Source organism: Sorex araneus, chromosome 11 (genome assembly GCF_027595985.1).
Source record: "Sorex araneus isolate mSorAra2 chromosome 11, mSorAra2.pri, whole genome shotgun sequence".
NCBI lineage: Eukaryota > Metazoa > Chordata > Mammalia > Eulipotyphla > Soricidae > Sorex > Sorex araneus.
Window position 1 is genome coordinate 10,898,644 of NC_073312.1, and position 24,687 is coordinate 10,923,330.

The following is a 24,687-nucleotide window of genomic DNA, read 5'->3' on the forward strand; positions in this document are numbered from 1 at the left end:
GAACATGGACTGGAGCGATAGCACAATGGGTAGGGCATTTGCCTTGCATGTGGCCGACCCAAGTTCAATTCTTCTGTCCCTCTCAGAGAGCCCAGCAAGCTACTAAGAGTATCCCGCCCACATAGCAGAGCCTGGCAAGCTACCTGTGGCGTATTCAATATGCCAAAAACAGTAACAGTAAGTCTCACAATGGAGATGTTACTGGTACCTGCTCAAGCAAATCGATGAACAATGGGACGACAGTGCTATAGTGCTACAGTGCTACAAACAAGCAATACATTTTTTAAATCTTTTTAAGAGATTAAAAGTTCTTTAAGGGCCAGGGAGGTAGTATAGCAGGTAGGGTACTTGGCCTTACGTGTGGCCAACCTGGTTCTAATCCTGGCACCCAATATGGTCCTTTGAGCATCATGAGGAATGAACCCTGGACTCAGAGCAAGGCAGAAACCCTGAGCACTGCTGGGTGTGGTTTCAAAATAAAAAACAAAGCAAAACAAGTAAGTAAAGAAGAATGTGCTTTAATACCATTATGTGTTATGCCTGCATCAAAATCTAAAAACTGTCGATGTGACCTCGATAGCCAATGTAAATGGATGACATTTTCACCAAAGAGGCAGCAGCACTGATATACTACTTCCTGCAGCCGCCTTTAGCATCTCTCTGTCGCAGGTGTATATGAACTTTTTTGCAGTTTCCATTGCAAATTTGCTTTCCACAAAACCACACTCTTGAAATGTTCAGAAGGAAAAACCCATACTGTGGACTTTGCAGTCGCAGTTCTCAGACAATTCTCCTTCCCTAGTAAACAAGTACATATATTGAATACAAAAAAATAAATATTAAAGCATGCTAGAAAGAAGCTTTACAGGTAAGAAAAATGCCTAAAATGTTTCAAGTTGTCCATTATTCTTTGAAGTACATAAGAAATCACAACCAAGGACTGCATTCTGGTGACCCTAGTGTTGGGTAATAATAAAAAATATGTTGGGAGTCAGAAGGGGTGTGATTTATTGCCTTTCCTCCCTGCCTGAATTCTGTCCACTTAAGAAATAAAGAAGGGGGGAGGGGGAGGGCAGGAAGCTGACAGCCTCTCCTCCCCAGCTCACAGGGGAGCCGCAGCTACTCTGGAAGCAACATCGCACATGCTGAATGCTGTGGGCACAGCAACCCTGCAAGGAAAGGGGTGACGCCATCAGAAAAGAGCAGGCACACCTGAGACTTGCTCTGCCAGGAACATGGTTAAAGCGCAGGAGCCAAGGTCAGGAGGGAATGTAGAGGGCACCGTCTGATCCCTCCTTACTTCCTGCCTCTGGGAAATCAGGACTGACAACATGCAGCATATTGCTACAGAAAAACTGGGTACCAGAGAGGGGAGAACACACTTTCAGGTGTAGACAATGGAGGCACTTTCCTCTGGAGAACAAATAGGATTCACAGAAGTAGCACATGGTCGAAAGTTGGCACAGACCTAGTTAAGATCTCACTCTTGGCGATACTAAAGAACAGTGCCTGGATTTCTTGGCTATGGGCTGCAACTGCTTCCCTAGCCTGGTCCAAGGGCCTCCACAGAAGGGCCTCCTTGCCCACAGACACACTTGCACATAGCTCCCCTGGAGAAAATCTGTGGCTCTAGTCATGAGGTGATGGAAACTGGCCCCGCTTGCAGGGGCTCTTGTGGTTCTACCCACGACTGTCCTGTGTGGCTCCAGGAAGCATCTGTTTCTCAAGAGTAGTGCACACAGTAGGTCTAGAAGACTCCAGGGTTGAAGCCTGAAGAGTGCTTTTTTATCTCTCTGGCCCCTCCAGACTCCAGAGGAATGGGAGACGTGGGGAGAAAGAACTCTGTGGCCTGAGCCTAGTGATGAAGCACTTGCCCCTCTCACCCCACTGGACTCCACAGGCTCGCTGGTGGTCTGTCAGACTCTAGGTTTGTAGCTACCTGTGGGACACAGCCTCTTGCATCCCCACCGTGCAGCTCTTGCAGCCAGAGACTTTGGGAGAAATCTCAACAGGTGGGAACTGTTTTGAGTTGAGAGTGAAGGCAGACCCCCACTCCAGTAAGAGACCTAAAGAAGTGTGGGCCTTTGGCATTTAATAAGATTCGCTCACTTCTCACTGCCTCAGCCTCCACACTCTAGGCTGAGCTCTTAGACCATTGGCCCATGGTGGTTCTGGAGATCCAGTCATCCTCCTTGGTGATAAGACTTATTTCCATACATCAGAAAGTCCAGCATCAGGGTCAACACCCTTGGCTAATACCCTGAAACCTTCCATGACTGTCTGTCTGACTGTCATCTCGTTGTTCATCGATTTGCTCGAGCGGGCACCAATAAAGTCTCCATTGTGAGACTTGTTGTTACTGTTTTTGGCATATCAAATGCTCCATAGGTAGCTTACCAGGCTCCTCCATGCGGGCGGGATACTCTCGGTAGCTTGCCAGGCTCTTCAAGAGGGACAAAGGAATTGAACCCAGGTAGACTGCATGGAAGGCAAACGCCCTACCCACTGTGATATTGCTCTGAAACCTTCCATAGTAACATAAAATTCTTAAATCAGAAATGTGGGTAATTTCTATTCCATAGCAATAAACACAGAGCAATAAAAACAGAGCATCAAATATAACTGGAGGAGACAGAAGACCTTTGGGTTGGAGAGGTAGTTTAGAAGGAAGGTATCTGACTTGCATTGGGTCAACGCCAGTTCAGTGTGGTTTAAATACACACGCATACACACCCCAAAACACTCAGGGTCAGAGATATAGTTCAGCAGCAGAGTAGCTGCCTTGCATGTGTGCAGTCCTGGGGAATTGACAAAGGAAAAAGAAGAGAAAAAAATGAACAAGTTCCTGAAATACATAATGATGGAAACCAATGTTACCTCAATATGTGTGTGTATCTGTGTGTATGATGGGGGGAGGGAGAGTAAAAGAGCTTTCTATTCTTAAAAAGAGAGAATAAGGCAGGCAGAAGAGGTCATTTTACTACCAATGAAGCAGAAATTGGAAAATAGAGTTTATGTCTGTAGACCAGGAGTTTACTAACATGAAAGTCCAGAATTCAGACTAACAACTCACAGAACTCATGCTGGAGGGACCAACAAGCTTTTCTTGTGGCACATCATCACTGTAAAACATAAAGGAAGAAGCGTGGCAGATAAACCTGCTTTGTGAGGCAGACCAACTTCAAAAGCATGAGGGAATAGAAGGTGTAGGTAGCCCAGTGTACCCATTCAAGCTCACCAGTCATACTGAGTTACTCCTTCCCACCTAAGGATTAGTGGGGATGGCAGGGGAAAAGGAACCAGGAGGAAAAGCAGAAGGATAGAATAATATTTTATCACCTAGAAGAAAAAGTCAGATTTGGACAGAACTCCATGGGTCTATCCCAGTAGTATATGTTACATCCTTGCAAATAACATTGGAAAAATATATGAAGAACCTCTATATTCTCTGTAGAAAATATAAAAGTACACATAGACTAAGCCATGGTGCCAAATGTTGGTTGAACATTTATGTGTCTTTGACTCTGCTAAATTCAGAGACTGACAGTAAAAGATTAATAAGTAAAGGGAGTTCCCAAACCAGAGGGATAGACTGATGCATGTGACTACCAGAAAATACAACTCAGGACATAACAACATCATAAACACAGAGCACAGAGAACTATAAACACCATGATAACAGAGTGGGATGAATTACTACCTTCAATTATTTATCTACTTATTTAACTCCTACTATTTGCCTAGAGCTTATGAGTATACACAAAGGGGAACAAAGTAGCTAAGAAAGTAGCTCATGGTGAGCATGTTTCCTGGAGACCATTTCTTCTACTGATGGAGAAGCCATAAGTACAAACGCATGCAGTTCTAAAGAGAAATATGGACTGTGAAGGAATAATACACAGCTTTCTAGTAGGCAAAGGAGCGGAGGTTTCCTGTTGCAGAGCACAGAATAATGGAGTTTCTCTATGGACACATTTTAACCAAAATCATCAGAAAAATACAGGAGGGCAGGCAGATGCTCATATAATGTCAGCAGAAGGAAGAGCATCAACAACGGTCCTTAGTGAAAAATGCTTAGAATGCTTGAGAGAGAAAAGAGAGGGAAGATGATGGCTAAAAATAACACCAGAGAGGCAATCAAGGGCCGAATCATTGTACAGGTCATGCAAAGGACTTTAGGTTTTATTATGTTTTTGATGACACTTCTGCATGATGTTAATGCAGGGAGAAGGCATGACTCAATGTATAGTAGATTAAAGGGTAAAAGAATGAATGGGGGCTACGAGGAAAAAAATGGCCTGTTACTGTGATCCAAGTGAGAGACGGCAGTGGCAAGACCTAGAGGGTTGAACAAGAGACACTGAGAAGTGAAAAGATCAAAGAAATATTTTGGAGGTATCACTGTAGCACTGTCATCCCATTGCTCATTGACTTGCTCGAGCAGGCACCAGTAACATCTCCATCGTGAGACTGGTTGTTACTGTTTTTGGCATATCAAATACAACACGGGTAGCTTGCCAGGCTCTGCCGTGCGGGTGAGATACTCTTGGTAGCTTGCTGGGCTCTCCAAGAGGAACGGAGGAATTGAACCTGGGTCTGCCGCGTGCACGGCAAACGTCCTACCCGCTGTGCTATCGCTCCAGTCCATTTTGGAGGTAATAACAAGAAAATGTGATGATGTATTGGAGGACGGTGAGAATGAGATTTGGGAATATGCCAAACATTCCTGCTACATTTAGGGTTTTGAGCAATACACAGAAAAGAAGAACACTTGAGGGCCAGGGAGATAGCTCAGATGGCTGGAGTTGCATGTGTGGGGCTCCAAGTTTCATCACCAGGAGTGCATAGGCCCATAAGCATCTCCAGGGGTGTTCTTGGAGGCCTGAGCCCTAAAGTGGGCACATCAAGGTGCCCACTACTGCTGGCTCAAGCAGCATCACTTTGCCAGATCAGTGCATTGAACTGAGTATCTCAGGGAGTGGTCTCTGGGCCTCATAAACACTGTTCGGAAGGCTGTTCCATTAAAAAAAAAATTGTTAATGACATGGGGGCTGAGCCTTGAGAACCTTGATTACGCTGAAATTCAGCCAATATAGACAAAGTCAGAAGAAAATTGAGGTGTGAAGTTTGTGGTACACTACAGTTTTGCAAATGATACTCAAAGGCACTAGTAGTCTAGGTATGAGATAAAAATGCAAGAAGCAGCCCACATATAAGGGAGGCTTTGAAAAGCCCCATGGCTACAACAGGGTTAGCACTTGTGGTTTTAATGCATGCTTACCTGCCCTTACCACCACATGGCTCAAGACCTCCACCAATATCCTGATGTTAATGTCCATTTTGTCATGAGCCCCTTCGCCCCCATCCAGGCCCTTGTTTGGTATGTTTGGTTTTCTAATCCAGGCTTGTTATTATTTGTAAAGTCCCTTTTTTTTTGTTTTGTTTTGTTATGTTTTGCTTTGTTTTGTTTACCACAGATAATGAGATCTCTTATTTGTAGGAAAGCCTTTGAACTGCTTTTTTTTTAAAAAAAAAACATTTTAAATCTATGTTTGCACTCTGGGGTTTAGAACAGAAGAATTAAGCACAAAAAATTTAAAATTACCTGTAGATAGTAAATAAAACTTTGAAATCAAGTGAGAGAAACAATGGAGAATTTTAAGCAAAAGGACACTCAATGACTAACCCTTAGAGAGCCTCTGCATTAAAGACAGACGGAATCCAAATAAGGAAGAAATCCAACATTTGAATCATGTGAATCCTCATCAACAGTGCAAAATCAGAAGTAATTCTACAACAACCTTAAGATCTAACAAGTACAGCACACTGTCTTATGGGAAACATACTCTTTTTTTTTTTTAAACAATTTTTGAAGTAGGTGCTATAATCAGCCTCATTTTGTAGATGCAGAGACTAAGGCATACACAGGTTAAATTGGGGCCCCAGATCACCAACCCAGCAAATGGCAGAGTTGGAACTCACAGAAGTTGTAATTTTAACCTCTGTGCTACCCTTTGTCAAGCCCTGAGATTGATCACTGCTGTTCTCCCCAGACTCAGAGGAATACTAGCCCAGTCATGGTTCTATAATCCTTCGGGAGGTTTCTTATGAATTAACCCAACCACTGGCTTACGTGTTACTCAGAGCAATATTCTACAAGTTAGCTGCCTTAACATGTGCTAATTAATAATTCGACACTATTCAAATGAGAATTTCTTAAATAAACATTTGGTTTTATAAATAGGAAAAGATTACCCACCACAGAGAACATTAAACCACTATGAATGCAAAGGACATTCTCTATGAATGGATGGCATCAAGTTAAGTTCAACAATTACCCTAAACACTGGAAGATGTTTTTTAATACCATAAAATTCAACAATATTATAGAATATATATCAAATTCTTCAAATACTAAAATGACTTAATATAAAGTTTAATAAAGGTATTTCATTAATAATAAATGGGTCTGGAGAGTTAGCACAGTGGAGAGGGCACTTGCCTTACATACGGCTGACTAAGGTTTAATCCCTGGCAACCCATAATGTTCCCTGGGCCCACTAGGAGTGATCCTTAAGGGTACAGCCAGGAGTGAGCCCTGAGCACCAGCAGATATTTCCCCAAAACAAAGTAGAAGTAAAATGAAAATAGCCTTTTAAAAAACTGTATCAACTGAGCACAATGATGCCATTCTCTCTTTGCCCAGGGGACACTGAGCAATGCACGGAAACATTTTTAGTTGTCACCATCTAAGGTATAGATGTGTTGTCGGCATCTAGAGTGCAGAGGGACCAGGGATGCACCTGAACATGTTGCCCGGCACACAGCCCTCCCCCAGCAAGAACAGCCTGGCCTGAGGAGTCAGCAATGCCAAGTGCGAGGAACACTGCAATAAAAAATAGCAGCATGTTTAAAGAATAGAAGAGTTCAAATCAAAAACTTTTTAAAAAGACAGCTATTAAAGAATTCAGTGTAATCCACAGATGAAAAAGACCATTCTATTCCAGAATTTAGAGACAAAACCAATTTAATTTTGGCCTTCATGATAAAGTGGAATAAATGTCTGATCATTTCCTGCTCTCATTAGCTTCTTATTGTTGCACTCCTTGTAAGATAAATGGCCCTCTGTCCATAGTACTGTCTTCACATTCAGTACTGTGCCCTGCTCTGCACAGCTAGGATCATCTTAATGGAATATACCGGTTTGGAAACAAAATAGGTAGTTGATATTGACTGATAGACAGACAGACAGATGAGAGTTTAAGGAGAAAATGATAAATATTAGAATTTCATTTAGTAACTGCTAATATGCAAAGAAGGAACTGCATTTACAGACTGGTGTTTCTATCCAAATTTCCTGTCACCATCTGTGAAGGGAAAAGCACTTTGTAACAGACTTTGTGTGTTTAATTTTAACCCAGGGCAAATTTTTATGACTAAGTGATAAACCCACAAACTGGAGTTCATGGAAGCCCCAACACTACTAACTCTAATGACACCAGTGGGCATTACCATTTTTAACAGTGAAAAAAAAATCAATGAGCAGATTGTCATTACAGAAACTCATTCTGCATCACACATATCACCCAAGAGATTGATATTTCATGCTTATAAAACTTAACATAAAATTAAATTGCAAATATTTTCTCACAATCTACTAAAATTATAGCCCAAGGCAATGCACTGCTAATATGAAGCATTTGTTCAGCTCTAGTGGACATATTTTCTATATGATTTATGTGAAAGAAGGCTTCATTTGCTTCATCATAGATTCAGTAATGAGATTTCTTCTCTTATATTAAACCTAGAAAGTATAGGAATTCTTTAAAATTACGCCTGCAAATATAACACTGAATTATTAATAAAAATCATCAATTTAATAAAACGGGGGTTCTTTTTATGTATATGACTATGTTATTTCAAACATCAACTATTCTTTCATTATGCATACAAAGTACCTAAATATTTTGTGCAGAAAATATGTTTTCATTCCAAAGCAACAAATTTCAAGAAAAAATATACATTGTGATTTTTTTACTACTGTAATCTAAAAAGATAAAAAAAAATAATTTCAATCATTTCCTCAAAAAAGATGGGAATAAAAGAAAGAAGAGTTGTAGACCCAACACTTAGTTCATGCAGTATATCAAATGAAAAACTGGCTTCAGTATTACCAACTTGTAAAATGTACATGTAGCATTTTCAGCCAGTGAAATGTTTGCTTATGATCATGTTTTAGAATACACATAAAGGAAATATGACTTCATCAGAACTTAAAAATACATGCTCTGCATTTAGTTTTATATCAAAAACTATCTGACAACTTAAAAAGTTATCAGAATTTATACTAAAATATGAAAAGTAATCTTACCTTAAGCATTCAGCATCATTTTGAGGCTTTTTACTGATTTCTAATTTTTCTGCTTCTAAGCGTTTGGTTGTACAAATGGCTTCATTCTCTTTATCTTCAAAAACTAAAAAATTAGGAAATGCTTACAATCTTTTAAATTAGATATAAAGGTTTTTTATTAATCCATAAGACCAATGCTTTAATTTTTATGCTTCATTAAAAAGCATATATAGATTTATCTTACATAGTAAATAAAAGCATGAGATGAGTTTAACAATATTTGTGACATTCTAAGATTTTAACAGTGATAAATATATATTGTTTTAGCTATTTCTTTTTTATACCAATAATAATAATACCATACCCCAACAGGTGACTACATTTTTAGTATTAATAAGATTAATAAGATCCAATCATATGTTTATAACTATAATCACTGGCAAAATAAAGTGACTCCTAAAGGTAATACCTTTAAGGGTCTTTTGGAGTGTACATAATTCTTGTAATAATTCACTCTTTTGTTTTTGAAGTTCAGCTAACTGGCCACTATCATGTTCCATTGACTTCATTTCTAGAAAAAAGGCAGACAAAATGACATATTTTAGTGTTACTAGTTTTGTCTAAATAACAAGCAATAATTAAGTTTCCATGTAGTTTTAAACAAAGTTCGAAAACCGTTATTAACTGGCTTCCCTTAGCTACCTAGAAACATTTTTATTTTGGAGGGGGTCTTTTGGGTCAAACCCCGCTATACTCTGTGTTTACTCCTAGTACTAGGACTAGTGCTCAGGGGGTCACTCTTTTTTTTTGGTCTTTGGGTCACACCCGGCAATGCATAGGGGTCACTCCTGGCTCTGCACTCAGGAATTACCCCTGGCCGTGCTCAGGGGACCATATGGGATGCTGGGAATCGAACCCGGGTCGGCCGCGTGCAAGGCAAACGCCCTACCCTCTGTGCTATTGCTCCAGCCCCCTCAGGGGGTCACTCTTGATAGTGTTGAAGGAATCATATATGGTGTCGGGGATCAAACTGGAGGCAGCTGTATACAAGATAAGAGCCTTAATGTATCTACCTCTCAGTCTCTGAAATCTTCTGTTGTTGTTGTTTCTGTTTTTGTAAACGGTCCTAATAAACTGACCAGGATTTATTAAGTACCACCTGGACGGAAAAGAGTATTATAGACTACCAAAAGAATTCACAACCATGGCATATCACAGAGTAAAACAAATTTCCAATGAGATAACAAGAACACTCTATCGCATAACTAAAGCATATTCAAAAGTGATATTATACAGTATTCACTACGTAATTTGAAGCTTTCACAACATTGCTAACATTTTATATTCTACCTAGTAAGATTCCCCCCTGCTCCATTTCATTCCCACAAAAATCTTCCTCTAGTTCACCTTCTTATGATTCAACTCCAAGTTTTCAAACATATTTTCACTTCTGCTGAACCTTTTGGGACTTCAGTCACATTTCTACAGACTGAAGGTTGTGCCTACCCCCAGTTCCTATGGAGAAGCCTATTTCCCCAGGATTTGGAGGCTTGGGTAGTTAGGATATAAGAGCAGAACCCTCATTAATGGGATGAGAGATCTTCTTTTGGGGGACACGCTTGGCTACACTCAGTAGCTGTCAGTAGCTATTCCTGGGCCTGTGCTTAGAAGCAAGGCCTGGCAGTGCCCACAGGGAAATATGTGTTTGATCCTGATTCAAATCAGGATCACGGCTGCCACAGTGGCATGCAGGGCAAGTGTCTGACCTCCAGCACTATCTCTTCACCCACGGTTAGTATTCTACTAAGAAACCAGAGGCTTGCTCTCCTCCTTGTCCTTTCTGCTGTGTGAAGATACGATACATGGCCACCTGCCACAACAAAGCTGGTCCACAAGCCACAGGATCTCTTAGCACTAGAGTGCCTGATACTGTCCCTCAGGTTTCTGAGGATCTTTTCAGATTTCTGAAGGTTTTTTTATTTATTATTTCAGTGCTTCAGTTCTTAAAACAATTTCTTCAAGCTTACAGATGTATTTTTTTTCCTGCAGAGCTGAGCTGTTGTTAATCCTTTTCAGAAAACTTTTCATACCCAATAGTGTACTTGAAAAAAATCCCTTTACCACAATATTTCACAATTTAACCTCTGGAAAATTCACTGGTTCTTTTGGTAAAAACACTTTTTAAAAATTAACATACTAACTGTACCTCATGGTGAGTCACTAATAAAAAATTTATAAAATAAAATATTAGCAGAAAAAAATTAACATACAATTCATCCACCATAAAAGTCACTCTCTTGATATATACAATTTAGTGTATTTTAGTATATTCAAAAATGTAAAAACCTATTACCACTACAGAATTTGGGGACACTCTATCATTCCAAGAACAGACCCCACGCCCATTTGCATCCTTTTCAAATACCAACTGACCATACAGATGAGTTTACTTTTGGATTCTCAGTGATACTCCCTGTTCTGTGTGCCCATAATCATCCGAATTCCAACAATGTCAATTACTTCAGCTTTGCTGTAAGACTGAAATAAGAAAATATTGTAAAAAGAACATTTTTTATTTCAAAATTGAAACTACATTTTCAAAAAAAGTATTTGGTTTCTGCTGATTTCTGCCAAAACAAAGCACTGAGATTTTAACAGGGGTTGCATAAACGTATTTATCACATATTTCATTCGTCTTTCTTGCCCAGTTTTCTCAGCAAAACTCTCCAATAGAATGTTGACTAGAAGTAGTAAAGGCAGATTTCTTTGTCTTGTTCCTGTTCTTAGGTGGAAAACTTTCAGGAGCCATCTCCCATGGGGGTCCTGCATTAGTCATTACTTCTGTCTGAAATATTCTTCCTCTCAATTTTTATTTAGTTCATTTCATTACCTTCTCAGGATTTTATCAAAACTCACATTACCAGTGAGGTCTTCTGGGGAATATGTATCTAAAGTTGTATCAAATACTACTACACTCAACTTCACCTTCATCTGTCTATGTGTTTCACTCATTTTTTCCTTTGCCCTTTCCATTATTTAATATTTTATATTAATTATTTGATATTTACTTATAAAACCCTACTTGAATATAGGTATCATGAAAGCAGGGATTGTTCACTACACTATCACCAATCCCTATAATAGTATTTAAAGCAAAGAAAATTACATGATAAATGACCACTGAATGAATAACCAGACAGATGTCTATATGTCGCTGTGAAAGTTTACACCTTAGTTAAGAGGGAAATTTGAGAAAAAACTAGGGTACTACCTAACACGGGGTTGGAGTAGGGGTAAGACACAGAGAAGGATTCCCTGAGAAGTGACACTTGAGCAGAGATCAGAAGAATGAGCTGAGTGCATAAAGGTCAAGAGCATCCCAAACAGAGCATATGGAAAGGTCCTGAGGGAGCAGGAAGCACAGTAAAACCCAGGGAACAAATGAGGACAGTGTCTTTTTAGAGAAGAAGCAGGGGCCAAAGAGAGCTGAATGGCGAGAGACACTGGCAGCCCCTCATCAGGATTCAGGGGGCGTCAGGTCACTGCTAGTACTGCTTGAGGGGTCTGTGGTCAAGCCCAGAGCCTCAGGCAGGGGAGACACATGCTTTGAATCTCGAGCTATCTCCACAAATACCTGTTTATCATTTAAAAATTTTTTGAATCAAAATCAAAAAATGGGGTGATGAAATGAACAGAAACTTCCCCAAAGAAGAAATCCAAATGGCTGAGAGGCACATGAGAAAATGCTCTACATCACTAATCATCAGGGAGGTACAGATCAAAACAACAATGTGATACCATCTCACACCACAGAGACTGGCCCACATCTAAAAAAACAAAAGCAACCGGTGTTGGCGTGGATGTGGAGAGAAAGGGACTCTTCTTCACTGCTGGTGGGAATGCCGACTGGTTCAGCCATTTTGGAAAACAATATGGAGGATTCTCAAAAAATTAGAAATTGAGCTCCCATTTGACCCAGCAATACCACTCCTGGGAATATATCCTGAAGAGGCAAAAAGGTATAGTAGAAATGACATCTGCACTTGTATGTTCATTGCAACATTGTCTACAATAGTCAAAATCTGGGAAAAAAAGAGTGCTCAAAAACAGATGAATGGTTAAAGAAACTCTGGTACATCTACACAATGGAATACTATTGTATGCAGCTGTTAGAAAAGATGAAGTCATGAAATTTGCATATAAGTGGATCAAAATGGAAAGTATCATGTTGAGTGAAATGAGTCAGAAAGAAAGACACAGACATAGAAAGATCACACTCGTCTGTGGAATATGAAGTAACAGAATGGGAGACTAACACCCAAGAGTAGTACAGATAAGAACCAGGAGGCCTGCTCCACAGCTTGGAAACTGGCCTCACATGCTGGGAGAAAAGGCAACAGAGATAGAGAAGGGAACACCTAGTAGAGAATGGTGGGAGGACCCACTTGGGTTGAAAGCTGCTTGCCAAAAGTAGACTATAGACTGAACATGATGGCCACTCAATACCTCAATTCCAAACTACAACATCCAACTGGAGAGAGAAAAAAAGGGAATGCCCTGCGGCTGGAGCAATAGTACAGTGGTTGGGCATTAGCCTTGCACGAGGCCGACCCGGGTTTGATTCCCAGCATCACATATGGTCCTCTGAGCACCGCCAGGAGTGATTCCTAAGTGCAGAGCCAGGAGTAACCCCTGTGCATTGCCAGGTGTGACCCAAAAAGCAAAAAAAAAAAAAAAAAAAAAAAAACGGAATGCCCTGCTGCAGAGGCAGGGTGGGGTGGTGGGGTTTGGGGTGGGTGGTGGGAGGGATACTGGGACCATTGATGGAGGAGAATTGGCACTGGTGGAGGGATGTAAACAAAATGCAAACATGAAAGTTCATAAGTTTGTAACTGTACCTCACAGCAACTCACTAATAAAAATTTTTTTTAAATAATTATTTTAAAAATACATAGTGAAAACAGAATCTAACCCTGGGGTTGAAAAGTAATTAATGAGAGATGTTCGTTATTTTGAAAAACATATATACATACATATATGTGTGTGTGTATACATATTTTTTTAAGGGGGAGCAGGGAGCCAAACCTGGCAGTGCTCACAGTTTATTCCTAGCTTTGAGTTCAGGGATCACTGGGTTTGGCTGTGTGCAATGCCTTAATTCCTGTATCGTCTCTCCAGCTTTCTAGTAATTATGTTTGTTTATTTTTTTAGCTGGAGGAAGAAGAAAGATTTTACATACTTTCTGCAAAGGCAAGGGAACACATACAAAAATGATTACTCTGACTTATAAATATTGATGCAAAAGTCTTTAAAAATATATCAAACAGAATTCAGTAATACTTTAAAAACTAAATGAGGTTAGTGAGCAGACATTTAATAAAATTATCTATGTTAATAGATTAAAGTGGAAAAACTATCTATAATCTCAAAGGGGGAACATGTGTGAGGGAGGGGAAAAGGAGGTCGAGAGGAGGAAAAGAGAGAGTGTTTCCATCTGGCATCAAGAATAATAGTAAAACTCTAGAAGTATTTCCATGAAAGTTAGTCATAAGAAAAAATGGCTAATTTTATCATTGCTATAAATTGAATACTGGGGTCCTCCCCAAATTCACATGTTGCAATTCAAACCCTTATGCTGAAATTCTCTGATGGTACTAGCTACTGAAACCTTTGGTGGATGAGTCTTTGCCCTTACAAAATTGACCCCGAGGTACTACCTGGTTCATTATACCTTTGAGGACAGTTAAGTTCACGAATCAGAAATCAGGGTCTCCGTAGACACTGCTCATCTAGATACTTGATCTTGGACTTCCCATCACCATGTCTGTGAACAGTGCACCTCTTTTGTTGAGAAACAAAAGGTGTTATAAAACACCTACAACCCAGTCTATGGTATGCTGTTAGGGCAAATTTTTATTCTAGTGACAGGTACATGGTCATTTATATCTTTGTTTTCTATTTTCAAGATTTCTCTCTTTATCTCTAGCTTTCAACATTTTGACTATTACTATATGTCTCGCCACATAGTTCTTTAGCTTTGGTATGAGTAGGATTACTGAGCATCTCGGATCTGTAATTTAAATTTATCAGTGAATTTAAGTTTTGCCACACTTTCTTCAAAAGTATTTCTGCCACTGCATCTTATTCTTCAAAGAGTTTCTAATTATTCATATGGTAGGAAGTATATATCTTTCAACTCTGCTCGAAGATTGTTTAGGCTATTTGGGATCCCTTGGGATTCAACTGGGAAATTTAAGATTGGTGTTCAAATAGAAAACGCATTATATCTGTAGACAGTTTCAGATGGTAATTATATTTTAACAATATCACATTTTCAAGTCCAGGAACATGATAAGTCCGTCTACATAAGCAGGTTTTACTTAATAGTTTGGAGTGTATGAGTTGCTTACTTCCCTATGGATTTCTTTGTTTGGGGGCGACTCCCAGCTCATTGCTTGGGAGTTGCTCTTGTTCAGAAAACATGTGGTGCCAGGGGTTAAACCCAGGGCTTCACATACACAAAGCAAGTGCTCAGCAACTGAACCACATCTATTTCCCACTCCTGTTTAACTTTATTCTGATGGTGCTTTGTTATTTTTGATGCTATTATAAGCAAAGTTAATTTTCCCCTTTAAAAAATTTTTAATGTAGACAAAAGTCACAACTGTTGATACAGTTATAGAACTGAAGCTGGTAACAATGTTAAATCAATAATTACAAAATAGTCAATCAATAATAAAATCAATTAAGTATTAAAATGATCTGTATTATGTGAAAATTGTTCTATCTGATCAAGGGGTTTTAAATCCTTGTTTACGAATTTTCTAAACTGTCTGTTGCTAGTTGAGCCTTCTGTGTTGATTTTGTTTGTTGAGTTCAGTTGGCTTCTGTATTACTTTCCCATCTCATTTGGTGTGATCCTACTGGCATTTCATAATTGAGGAATTAGGAGGAATAAGTTATGGGGCTGCACAGTGGGTCAGTTAATTGACATGGGGGGTGGGCATGACTACTGGGGCTCCTGGAAATATGTAAGCATGGAGGGAGGCTGACTGCCCCCACTCCAAAAGGATCTTAAATTCACCAGAGTACCTGAAATTATATGTAGTTGGATGCCTCCTGGCTGGAACGATAGCACAGCAGGTAGGGCATTTGCCTTGCACGTGGCCAACCCGGGTTAGATTCCTCTGCCCCTCTCGGAAAGCCTGGCAAACTACCAAGAGTATCCCGAGCCCATGGCAGAGCCTGGAAAGCTACCCATGTTGTATTTGATATGCAGTAACAAGTAACAGTAACAAGTCTTACAATGGAGATGTTACTGGTGCCCGCTCAAGTAAATCAATGAGCTACGGGATGACAGTGATACAGTGACAGTGATACAGTGATTGGTGCCTCCAGAGAGAATGTAAGTGAAGAGTTGGAATTAAACTCTTGGTGTGGCTACAGCGGTGGGATGTGGGTGCAGCTTCTGGGGCCTTGGCAAGGCAGGTACTCTGCCTCCGGAGGTTGCCCCAGAGTATTAAGCCATGGACAACAGTGCTTCCATGAATTTTAATTGCTTGGCTTGCATCTCCTCAGAGATTTAGTCATGAATCTGTAGAGCAGGGACTATGGGTGAGTTAACATGGTGGCTGTCATGATTTTTTCCCCTTTGGACTGCTGTTTGCTAGCATACAGAAATGCAACTGATAGTTGTGTGATTTTATACTGTAACTTTGCTGTACTTAGCAACTTTATTTGTGAAATATTGAGTATTCTATATAAGATCATATCATCTGGACAAATAAATTATTTTACTTCTTCCTTTCCAATTTGGATGCCACTTTTTCTTTTCTAAGAAAACAATCTGACTGTAATTCCAAGATTATGTTGCACAAAAATAGTAATTATCTGACTTTTTTAAGTTTCAAAGTATCTGGATCTGTAATGATTAATACCTATGTAAGCCTATGTTTTATACCTTCCCATCCAATGAAACAGTACCTACCTCACTTTGTAAGCATAGTCCCCCAGTTAAAACCAGGATCATAGGCCCAGTTCTACTGCGATAGCATCGATCATGTTTTACTTCTTTTCTATCTTTAAGACTAGTACTGTACCTATCACAAAAGATGAGCCAAGGTATTACTGAAAAAATGGCAAATTCTCATACTGAGCTCATGTCTAAAGAATTTGAGTCTACACAAGATAAAAATGTTATTTTCACAGAAAATAAAAAAGATGAAAGTAAAATAGCAGCAGAGGCTAGAGAGAGAGTCATGTGCCATCCATGCTGCCGATCCAGGTTTGAATCCCAGCACTGTATATGGTCCCCCAAGCACCATCAGGAGTAAGCCCTTAGCACTGCTGGGTGTGATCCCCAAAACAAAACAAACAACAATAAAAAAAATAGCTAGAAAATAACTTAGTTTGCTTAAGACAAAGTAAAATTTCTGGAAAACCCATTATTTAAAATAAGTAACTTTCACTAATGCCCAATAAATAGGTGTTGTTATACATTCATACCCATTTTTAAAGTGTTTGCCTGGCTTTCTAAGTCAGATATTTCAACCTTGACATTTTCTTTCATCAAAAGCTCTCTTTTCCTTGTTATTTCATACTCATTGTTGAAATCTGTAAGTTCTTTAATAAACTTTTCCTCCTCTTCTGTCAACTTTTTCTTTAGAGTCTCCTTAAGAAAAAACAAACAAAAGATCATGTCTAATTGCAAGAGGAGTTTCTTTAGTGATTTAAAATAAAATCATTTGGAATTATTAACAACAAAAGAATAAAAATAACTTTTACAGACCACTTTATTTCTCCAGCAATGTTATTAAAAAACTGAAGATGTATATATACTAACAATATTTCATGTTAGATTTATGTTTAATATTTTGGGAAAATTGTTGATGTGTCCGGGCCAGAGAGACAGTACAGCAGGTAAGTTGCTTGCCTTCCACTCAGTCAACTCAGGTTTGATCCCCAGCATCCCATATGGTTCCCTGATCACTGTCAGGAGTAACTCCTGAGTGCAGAACCAGAGGTAACCTCTGAGCATTGCCAGGTATGTGTCCCAAACTAAAAAGAGTAAGTAAATATATAAAAGTATTGATGTGGAAATTTTACCACTCATCTAAGTATTAAAATTACAACCAAATACTCCATTTTGTGATTGCCAGAAGTGATCCCCAAGTACAGAGCCATGAGTAAGTCTTGAGTACTCTGCATGTGGTCAAAAAAAAAATTTTAAACTTAATAAAATTCGGTGCCATAATAAATGACAGAAGTAAAATGTGAAAATCTGCACTCCAAAGGAATTACTGTTTCATAGAAATTTTTTAAAAATTTAGGATACATTTTATTGTGCTAAGTTGGAGGCAGGGATTTGGGTCACACACAGTAATACACCGGGGCTATTCTGGCTCTGTGCCAAGGAGTGAGCCTTGGGGTTGTTTAGGACACTATCCGAACCACTAGGTACCAAACGGGGGTCTTCTATATTTAAGGCCTTACCACCCTAGTCTGAAAGATATATTTTAGGATATAGACAATGAAGGCAAAATTCTATCTTAGTTCTAAACACAGTTCTAAATAATACTTTTTTTCATAAAATATCAACAGAATGTCATCCTTTTGAAAAACTTCAGACAATGCCAGAATCTAAACATTTTGATAAAGAAAGAACCTAAATGGTATTGCCTTTGTCTTTTTTACTTGATGAATGTCAATCAATATGATCTCCATTTGGAAACTAATCATCATTCATAGCCATAGTCTGCTGATTCTGATTTGAAAGAGGTAGGGGGTTTGGGCCACTGTAGGGCTTACTCCTGGCTCTGTGCTCTTGGATCACTCCTGATGGTGGTCAGGATACCATACAGAATACAAGGGATAAAATCAGGATTGGCCACATGAAAGGCAAGAGCCTTAATTCTGTACTAGTCTGCAGCTATAGATATTCGTTTTGGGTTTTTTTTGGCTTTTTTGGGTCACATCCGGCGATGCACAGGGGTTACTCCTGGCTCTGCACTCAGTAATTACCCCTGGCGGTGCTCAGGGCACCATACGGGATGCTGGGAATTGAACCTGGGTCGGCCGCATGCAAGGCAAATGCCATACCCGCTGTGCTATTGCTCCAGCCCCATCAGCTATAGATATTTTTAACATATTAAAATGTATTTATTTGCACTGGGATGATAGCACAGCAGGTATGGAGTTTGCTTTGCATGCAGCCAACTCGGGTTCAATTCCCCACATCTCATATGGTCCCCGGAGCACTTCCAGGAGTAATTTCTGAGATGAGAACCAGGAATAACCCCTGAAAATCGCCTGATGTGTTCCCCCATCAAAGTACTTTCTTTAAGATATACCTAATACGATTCGTATCATTATCATATAACTAGTGAATTGGTTTGCTTTAAGTTATGAAATGAAGATAAACAAAATCCACTGTTTTATCCACATCCATAAAATAGTCCAAAGTATGAGACAGTCTTGTCTTTCAAAAGCATTGAAACTTAGGTCTCAAAGTATGAGCAGTTAAAGTCAATTTCACTGTTATTTTTGTCCTTACTCAATTGCAAATGATTTCTGTATCATATCGCTGCCGGTGAAATTCTTCCAAACTACATGTCTCACCAACTGGTTTTAAATAGCACCTAATAGAGCTTAATACTTTTCTGTATCTGAACAGGACTATCTGCCAGTACAAATATGAATAATTTTCTGAAAGTGGATCTAAGTATATTTAAGTACCTTTTACACATTAATAAAATAATTTTTTCTGAATGGCTGGAGACTTACAAATGTTTGAAGAAGCATATTCCTCTGGCTTGTAATTTCACTGCACTGTCTTTCTAAGGCATTTTCTTGAGTTTTCAGAAGCTGTAAGAATAGGGATTTTTCAGACAACTGCTGAACCTTTAAAGTAAAAGAGTAGAAACCAGAATAAAATAATCATATATTTTATGATGGCCTCTATTTCAAATAGAGCAAATCTGTATCATATAAACATTTTCTGGACTAATATTTAAAAAGCAAAATAAAATTTACATGAAATACCTTACTTTCTGTAAACATTTTATAATTATAATTTAAAATAAATTATTTTCCCAACAAAGGCAGGGAGTGTTTCCCTTTCCCTTGCTAGCATATTGCTTGCTTAATATTAAAACAAACCCACTTCAAGACTACTTTTTGAGTCTGATTTTCTATCCAACAAATTGGATAAGTATTATGTGTATATAAAATTTTGTTCCTTTTAACATTTTAATTGTATTACATTTTGTTAAGCTATTTGAAATACAATTTAAAAATTCTTCATGAAGCATCATTTAATTGTATGAAACTTCATCTAACCATATTTTATTGTCAAACAATTGAAGTATTTATAAGGTTACATATAATTGAAGGGCTGGAGCAATAGCACAGCGGATAGGGTATTTGCATTGCACGTGGCAGACCCGGGTTCGAATCCTCTGTCCCTCGTGGAGAGCCCGGCAAGCTACTGAAAGTATCCCGCCCCCATAGCAGAGCCTGGCAAGCTACCCGTGTTGTATTCAATATGCCAAAAACAGTAACAAGTCTCACAGTGGAAACATTACTGGTGCCCATTCGAGCAAATCCATGAACAATGGAACCACAGTGCTACAGTGCTATATAAATGGAAATGAGTTGTATACATTTTTGGCCCATGGTGTTTTTAGTGTTTTTTTTTTAGTACAGATCTCTGAGAAGAAAATTATGTTCTTGAGAGTTTTCTGTATGCATTATAAAATTAGGGCTGGAGCAATAGCACAGAGGTAGGGCGTTTGCCTTCCCGCGGCCGACCCAGTTTCGATTCCTCTGCCCCTCTCAGAGAGCCCAGCAAACTACTGATAGTATCTCGCCCGCATGGCAGAGCCTGACAAGCTACCCGTGATGTATTTGATATGCCAAAAATAGTAACAAGTCTCATAATGGAGACGTTACTGGTGCCCGCTCAAGCAAATCAATGAGCAATGGGATGAAAGTGAAAGTGACAGTGATTATAAAATTATCTTTTGGTCTGTTTAACAAAAGGATCATCACTTCCAAAGTAAATATAACAAACATTAAGTAGCAAAATACAGTGTTGTGTGGACCAGAAAGATAGTACAGCAGGTAGGGCGCTTGTCTTGCACATGGACGATCCAAGTTCAATTCCCAGCACACCCATATGGTCCCCTGAGCTCTACCAGGAGTGATTCCTGAACACAGAAACAGGAGTATAAACCCTAAGCACTTCGGGTGTGGCTGGAAAATAAGCAAACAAAAAGGCTGCTTGTTTCAAAGAACAAGATTCTATTCCTATCACTTAAAGGGAAAGTATGAACTAAACTATTCAACGATACAATATTACTTATAATGACTACAAACCATAGGCAAAAATCCAGTGCTACAGTCACACCAAATATGGCATTAATCTGTCAAAGTCCTCAAGTGGGCTTTGAGAAATTTTCATTTTAGTACCTGATTTGGCTCTAACTGGCAAAAGTTAAACATCAATAATAGACGTGTTGCTGTTATTTTATCTGGACTATAAAGAATAACATCTCCTGAGACCATGACTATTAAAATGAATGTTAAGGAGCTTTAAAAAAGCTCAAAAGCTCAAAATGATGTTGAGCGAGAGACCATCTTCCCACTCTGTTCAGGACTGACTCTCACAAGACAGCATCACTTCTAGTTCGGGGATGTTCCAATCTCCACAGAGAAAAGGAAAAGGAAAATGAATTCAACTTAAATTGCAGAAAGCAAGATTTATGTTCGCTATAAGAACTTCTTCAAGGTGAGAGCCAGGTTGTGAAATCTCTGTTCCAGAGGATATTGAATAGTAAAGAGTTTAAGAACAGTCTAGTCCAGAGGCAAGGGATTGGTCTAAATGACATTTTGAGATATCATAGCTAAGAAGTCCTCGGAAAGTGATATTAAAAAGAAAGTGACCAAGTAAAATATAAAATATGATCTTACATTTATATCATATCATAGTATATCTGCCCATCCCTTCATAGTCCTTGGTGCTGTTTTCAGCAACTCCATGTCAAGAAAATATTCAACAGAGAAAGATTAGCAAGATTGTCAACTTACATGGCTAACTGAATTCAGAAAATAGATACTGGGGGAATGGAAAATGGGACCATTATTTTACTGTGTAAGAAGACAAAAATTCAGAAAACATAACCAGATTCATAAAATCGCACAGAAATTTTTAAGAATTGCAGAGGGAACTATGATAATGAGTCCTATCACATTTAAAATAAGAAAATATTTTACAGATATTTAGTATCTATGAATGAGAATAAATTAACTCTCTAGAAGTTAATGCATTATAAAGATTATATTACTGTTTCTGTCACTGATTTAATGTGAAAAATTTAAAAACCTCCAAGTGCAGAAGACACTATACAACTAAGGAAATTTAAATAAGATGAGCAAATATGTTATCCAAGTTCCCAAAATGCCTTAAATAAATGTCTCAGACATGAAGGTGTTCTGTTCTAACTATTATCAACTATGACCTAAAATTACCTACAGGCACTTATGGTCTCTTTCTTGAAAGGGGACATAATGTATTAAAGCTTTCAGATATATTGGTATTGAGTAAAATTATTTTATCTTAACTTAAGTAAAATATATGAAATGAAATGTATAAACCCAACCTAAAATGGAGACAGCTGTGTAAAGATTTATAAGGGCATACTTAAATTTTTTTACTTTCACTAAATTCAATGTAAATCATCCATTTAGAGATCTTTTTGCAACTCTGTGACTAAGACGAGCCAGCTTCTTTTCATCCCCATTGCCTATCCTACATTTTCCTTTTTTAATGAATCTAAAGATTCGCAGAGAGTCAATAACTATACATTGTAGCATCATTAATGTTAAGTTTACTTAGGCTCTGTCATCAAAACATTTCATGCAAAAAGAGAACTGGCAAGTAGGGGATGCAGTGTAAAAAAGAAAAAGGCAGGAACTTGGGAAAGCTCCAATCGGGAAGGTCAAGAAAGAATAGTTGCTTACAATATGCTGATTCACACAGTGAGGACAGCAATAAATTAAGAGTTGCAGAAGATACATGGGGGCACATATTCCTAATAGAGAGTCTTCACTTTTCAATGGAACTAAAGGGACAGAAACTTTTGAATTGCTGAAATCTGTGCTACCAAGTATAAGTTATTAACTCTTAGGAACCAAAGAAGCATTTACAGAAAGCATTTCTTACTGTTCCTCGTATTCTTTCCATGGTGACAAATAATTTATTAAGATAGTTTTACTATTTTACACACTTTATTGCAAACCACATCTGCTTATAGACAATATTTAAGGAAGTATACCAAACATAACCCTGACACATTGATAACATCACAGGTTGAGGTCACTTTACAGGAATTATCAACAGAAACCTCTCATTATAAAAGTAATGAGTGACATCAGAATTTTGAAGACACTAAAAGATGTGAAAAACTGGTTAAAAATAAACTTTTGAAAAATAGCATCAATAACTTTGGTGATTAGGCTAATTGGGGTAAAGAGGGAGAAGTTACCATTGAATATTGGATGCAAACAAACTGACAAAAAGCAATAAAAGCTATCTCAAAGCATTTTCAATGATCTAATACCACTGGAAAAGACAACACAATAAAAAATATACAAATGAACTACATAAAATTAAAGAGCTTCCACATGGCAAAAGAAACATGGGCTCAAACTTAAAGGTAATTAACTGAAAGGGAAAAATATTTGCATTCAAAATTTCAGATAAAGGTTTAAAATCCAGGATATATGAAGTAGTCACAAAGATCAACAAGTGGGGCCGGAGTGATAGCATAGCAGGTAGGGCAGCTTGCCTTGCACTCGGCAGACTCAGGTTCAATTTGCAGCATCCCATATGGTCCCCCAAGAACTGCCAGGAGTAATTCCTGAGTGCAGGGCCAGGAGTAATCCCTGAACATCGCTGGGTATGACCCCCCCCCAAAAAAAAGATCAAGAGTAAATTCAAAAACCCTATTAACACATGGGGAGAGTAAGTGAAGAGACATTTCTCAGATAAAGACAGGTGAATGGCCTATATGCACATGAAAAAATGTTCAACATCACTTATCAGAGAAATCCAAACGAAGATGGCAATGAGATACCACCAGTGGCAATGACACACATCAAAAACAGCAGGAATATCTGTGTTGGTAGGGACATAGTCAAAAGAAACTCTCATCCACTGGGAATGTTGTCTGGTACAACCCCTCTGGAAAACAGTATGGAGAATTCTAAGTAAACTTAAGACTTGAATTTAAGACTTAAGATATCACCCAACAATTTCACTTTGAAGCATCTACCCCCAGGGCATTAAAACATACTCTCAGCAGGACATACGCATATCATTATTCATTGCTTCACTCAGTACAATAGATAAAATATAGAATTAACCTATGGATTATGGAATTGTGGTATATAGACACAATTGAATACTATGCAGCTATAAAGATAAAACCATGGAATTTGCTACAACCTGGTTAAAATTGAAAGATACCAGGTTGAGTGAAGTAAGACAAAAGAAGAAAGACAAACACAGGATGATCTCACTTGTCTTTGGTATATGGAATACTGGATGAGGAAATGTATTGTAGTAAAGGGGGGGTTGCCTAGATTACTCTTGACTCCAGTGTTTAGAGAGAATGGAGAAAGAAATCAAGGGAGGAAGAAGAGAATGAAAGTAATGGGTGAAGAGGCATCAAGGCATCAGTTCAACTAGTGAAATGGGTGAATGGTATAGGCATATACAAAAAAAAAAACACAAACTCAACAACACTAGAAACATGAGATCTAAGTTGCAACCACTGGAACTTTGTAATGTGCCTGTCAAGTTGAAAGGAGGCTGGGACAAGGGTTGGGGGTAAGGAGGGTATATGCAAACACTGGTGGAGGGAAGTTGACGCTGGTGGTAGGACAGGTGTTAAAATATTATATGCCTAAACTCAAATATCAATAACTTTGAAATCACACTTTTTAATTTAAAAAGTTACTTTTTAAAAAGCAACAAAAACTAAGCTCTAGATAGTGAAAAGTATGTTGCTAATCGGAGGCAGAATGGGGAGGGAGGAATGGAGAGATTCTCTGGTGGTGGAATATCTCTGGAACTTTGTTGGTAAGTGCAGTGAGGCCTGCATGCATATAGAGATATAAAGCTACACCCCATACTCTAGTATCATCAACTAATGGTAAATAACTAAAAATAAAATGAAATAAGAAAATTCTAACATCTTTCTCTGAATAACATTTGAATTGAGGAAAAACCTATGGTTGCCAGGACATCTTCCAATAAGTAAAAGTTTAAGAAATTA

General features: G+C 38.5%; 1 protein-coding gene across 1 annotated transcript in view; it reads right to left on the minus strand.

The window, feature by feature from the left end:
• The window catches only part of CCDC172 (coiled-coil domain containing 172), a 59,408-nt gene that overhangs the window by 15,437 nt on the left and 19,284 nt on the right, over window positions 1-24,687 (minus strand). The window contains exons 3-6 of the mRNA XM_055119153.1: window positions 19,133-19,249; window positions 16,856-17,021; window positions 8,820-8,921; window positions 8,372-8,474 (exon numbers count right to left, since the gene is read on the minus strand). Of these exons, the coding sequence (XP_054975128.1) occupies window positions 8,372-8,474; window positions 8,820-8,921; window positions 16,856-17,021; window positions 19,133-19,249 (488 nt within the window). The remainder of the gene's footprint in view (window positions 1-8,371; window positions 8,475-8,819; window positions 8,922-16,855; window positions 17,022-19,132; window positions 19,250-24,687) is intronic.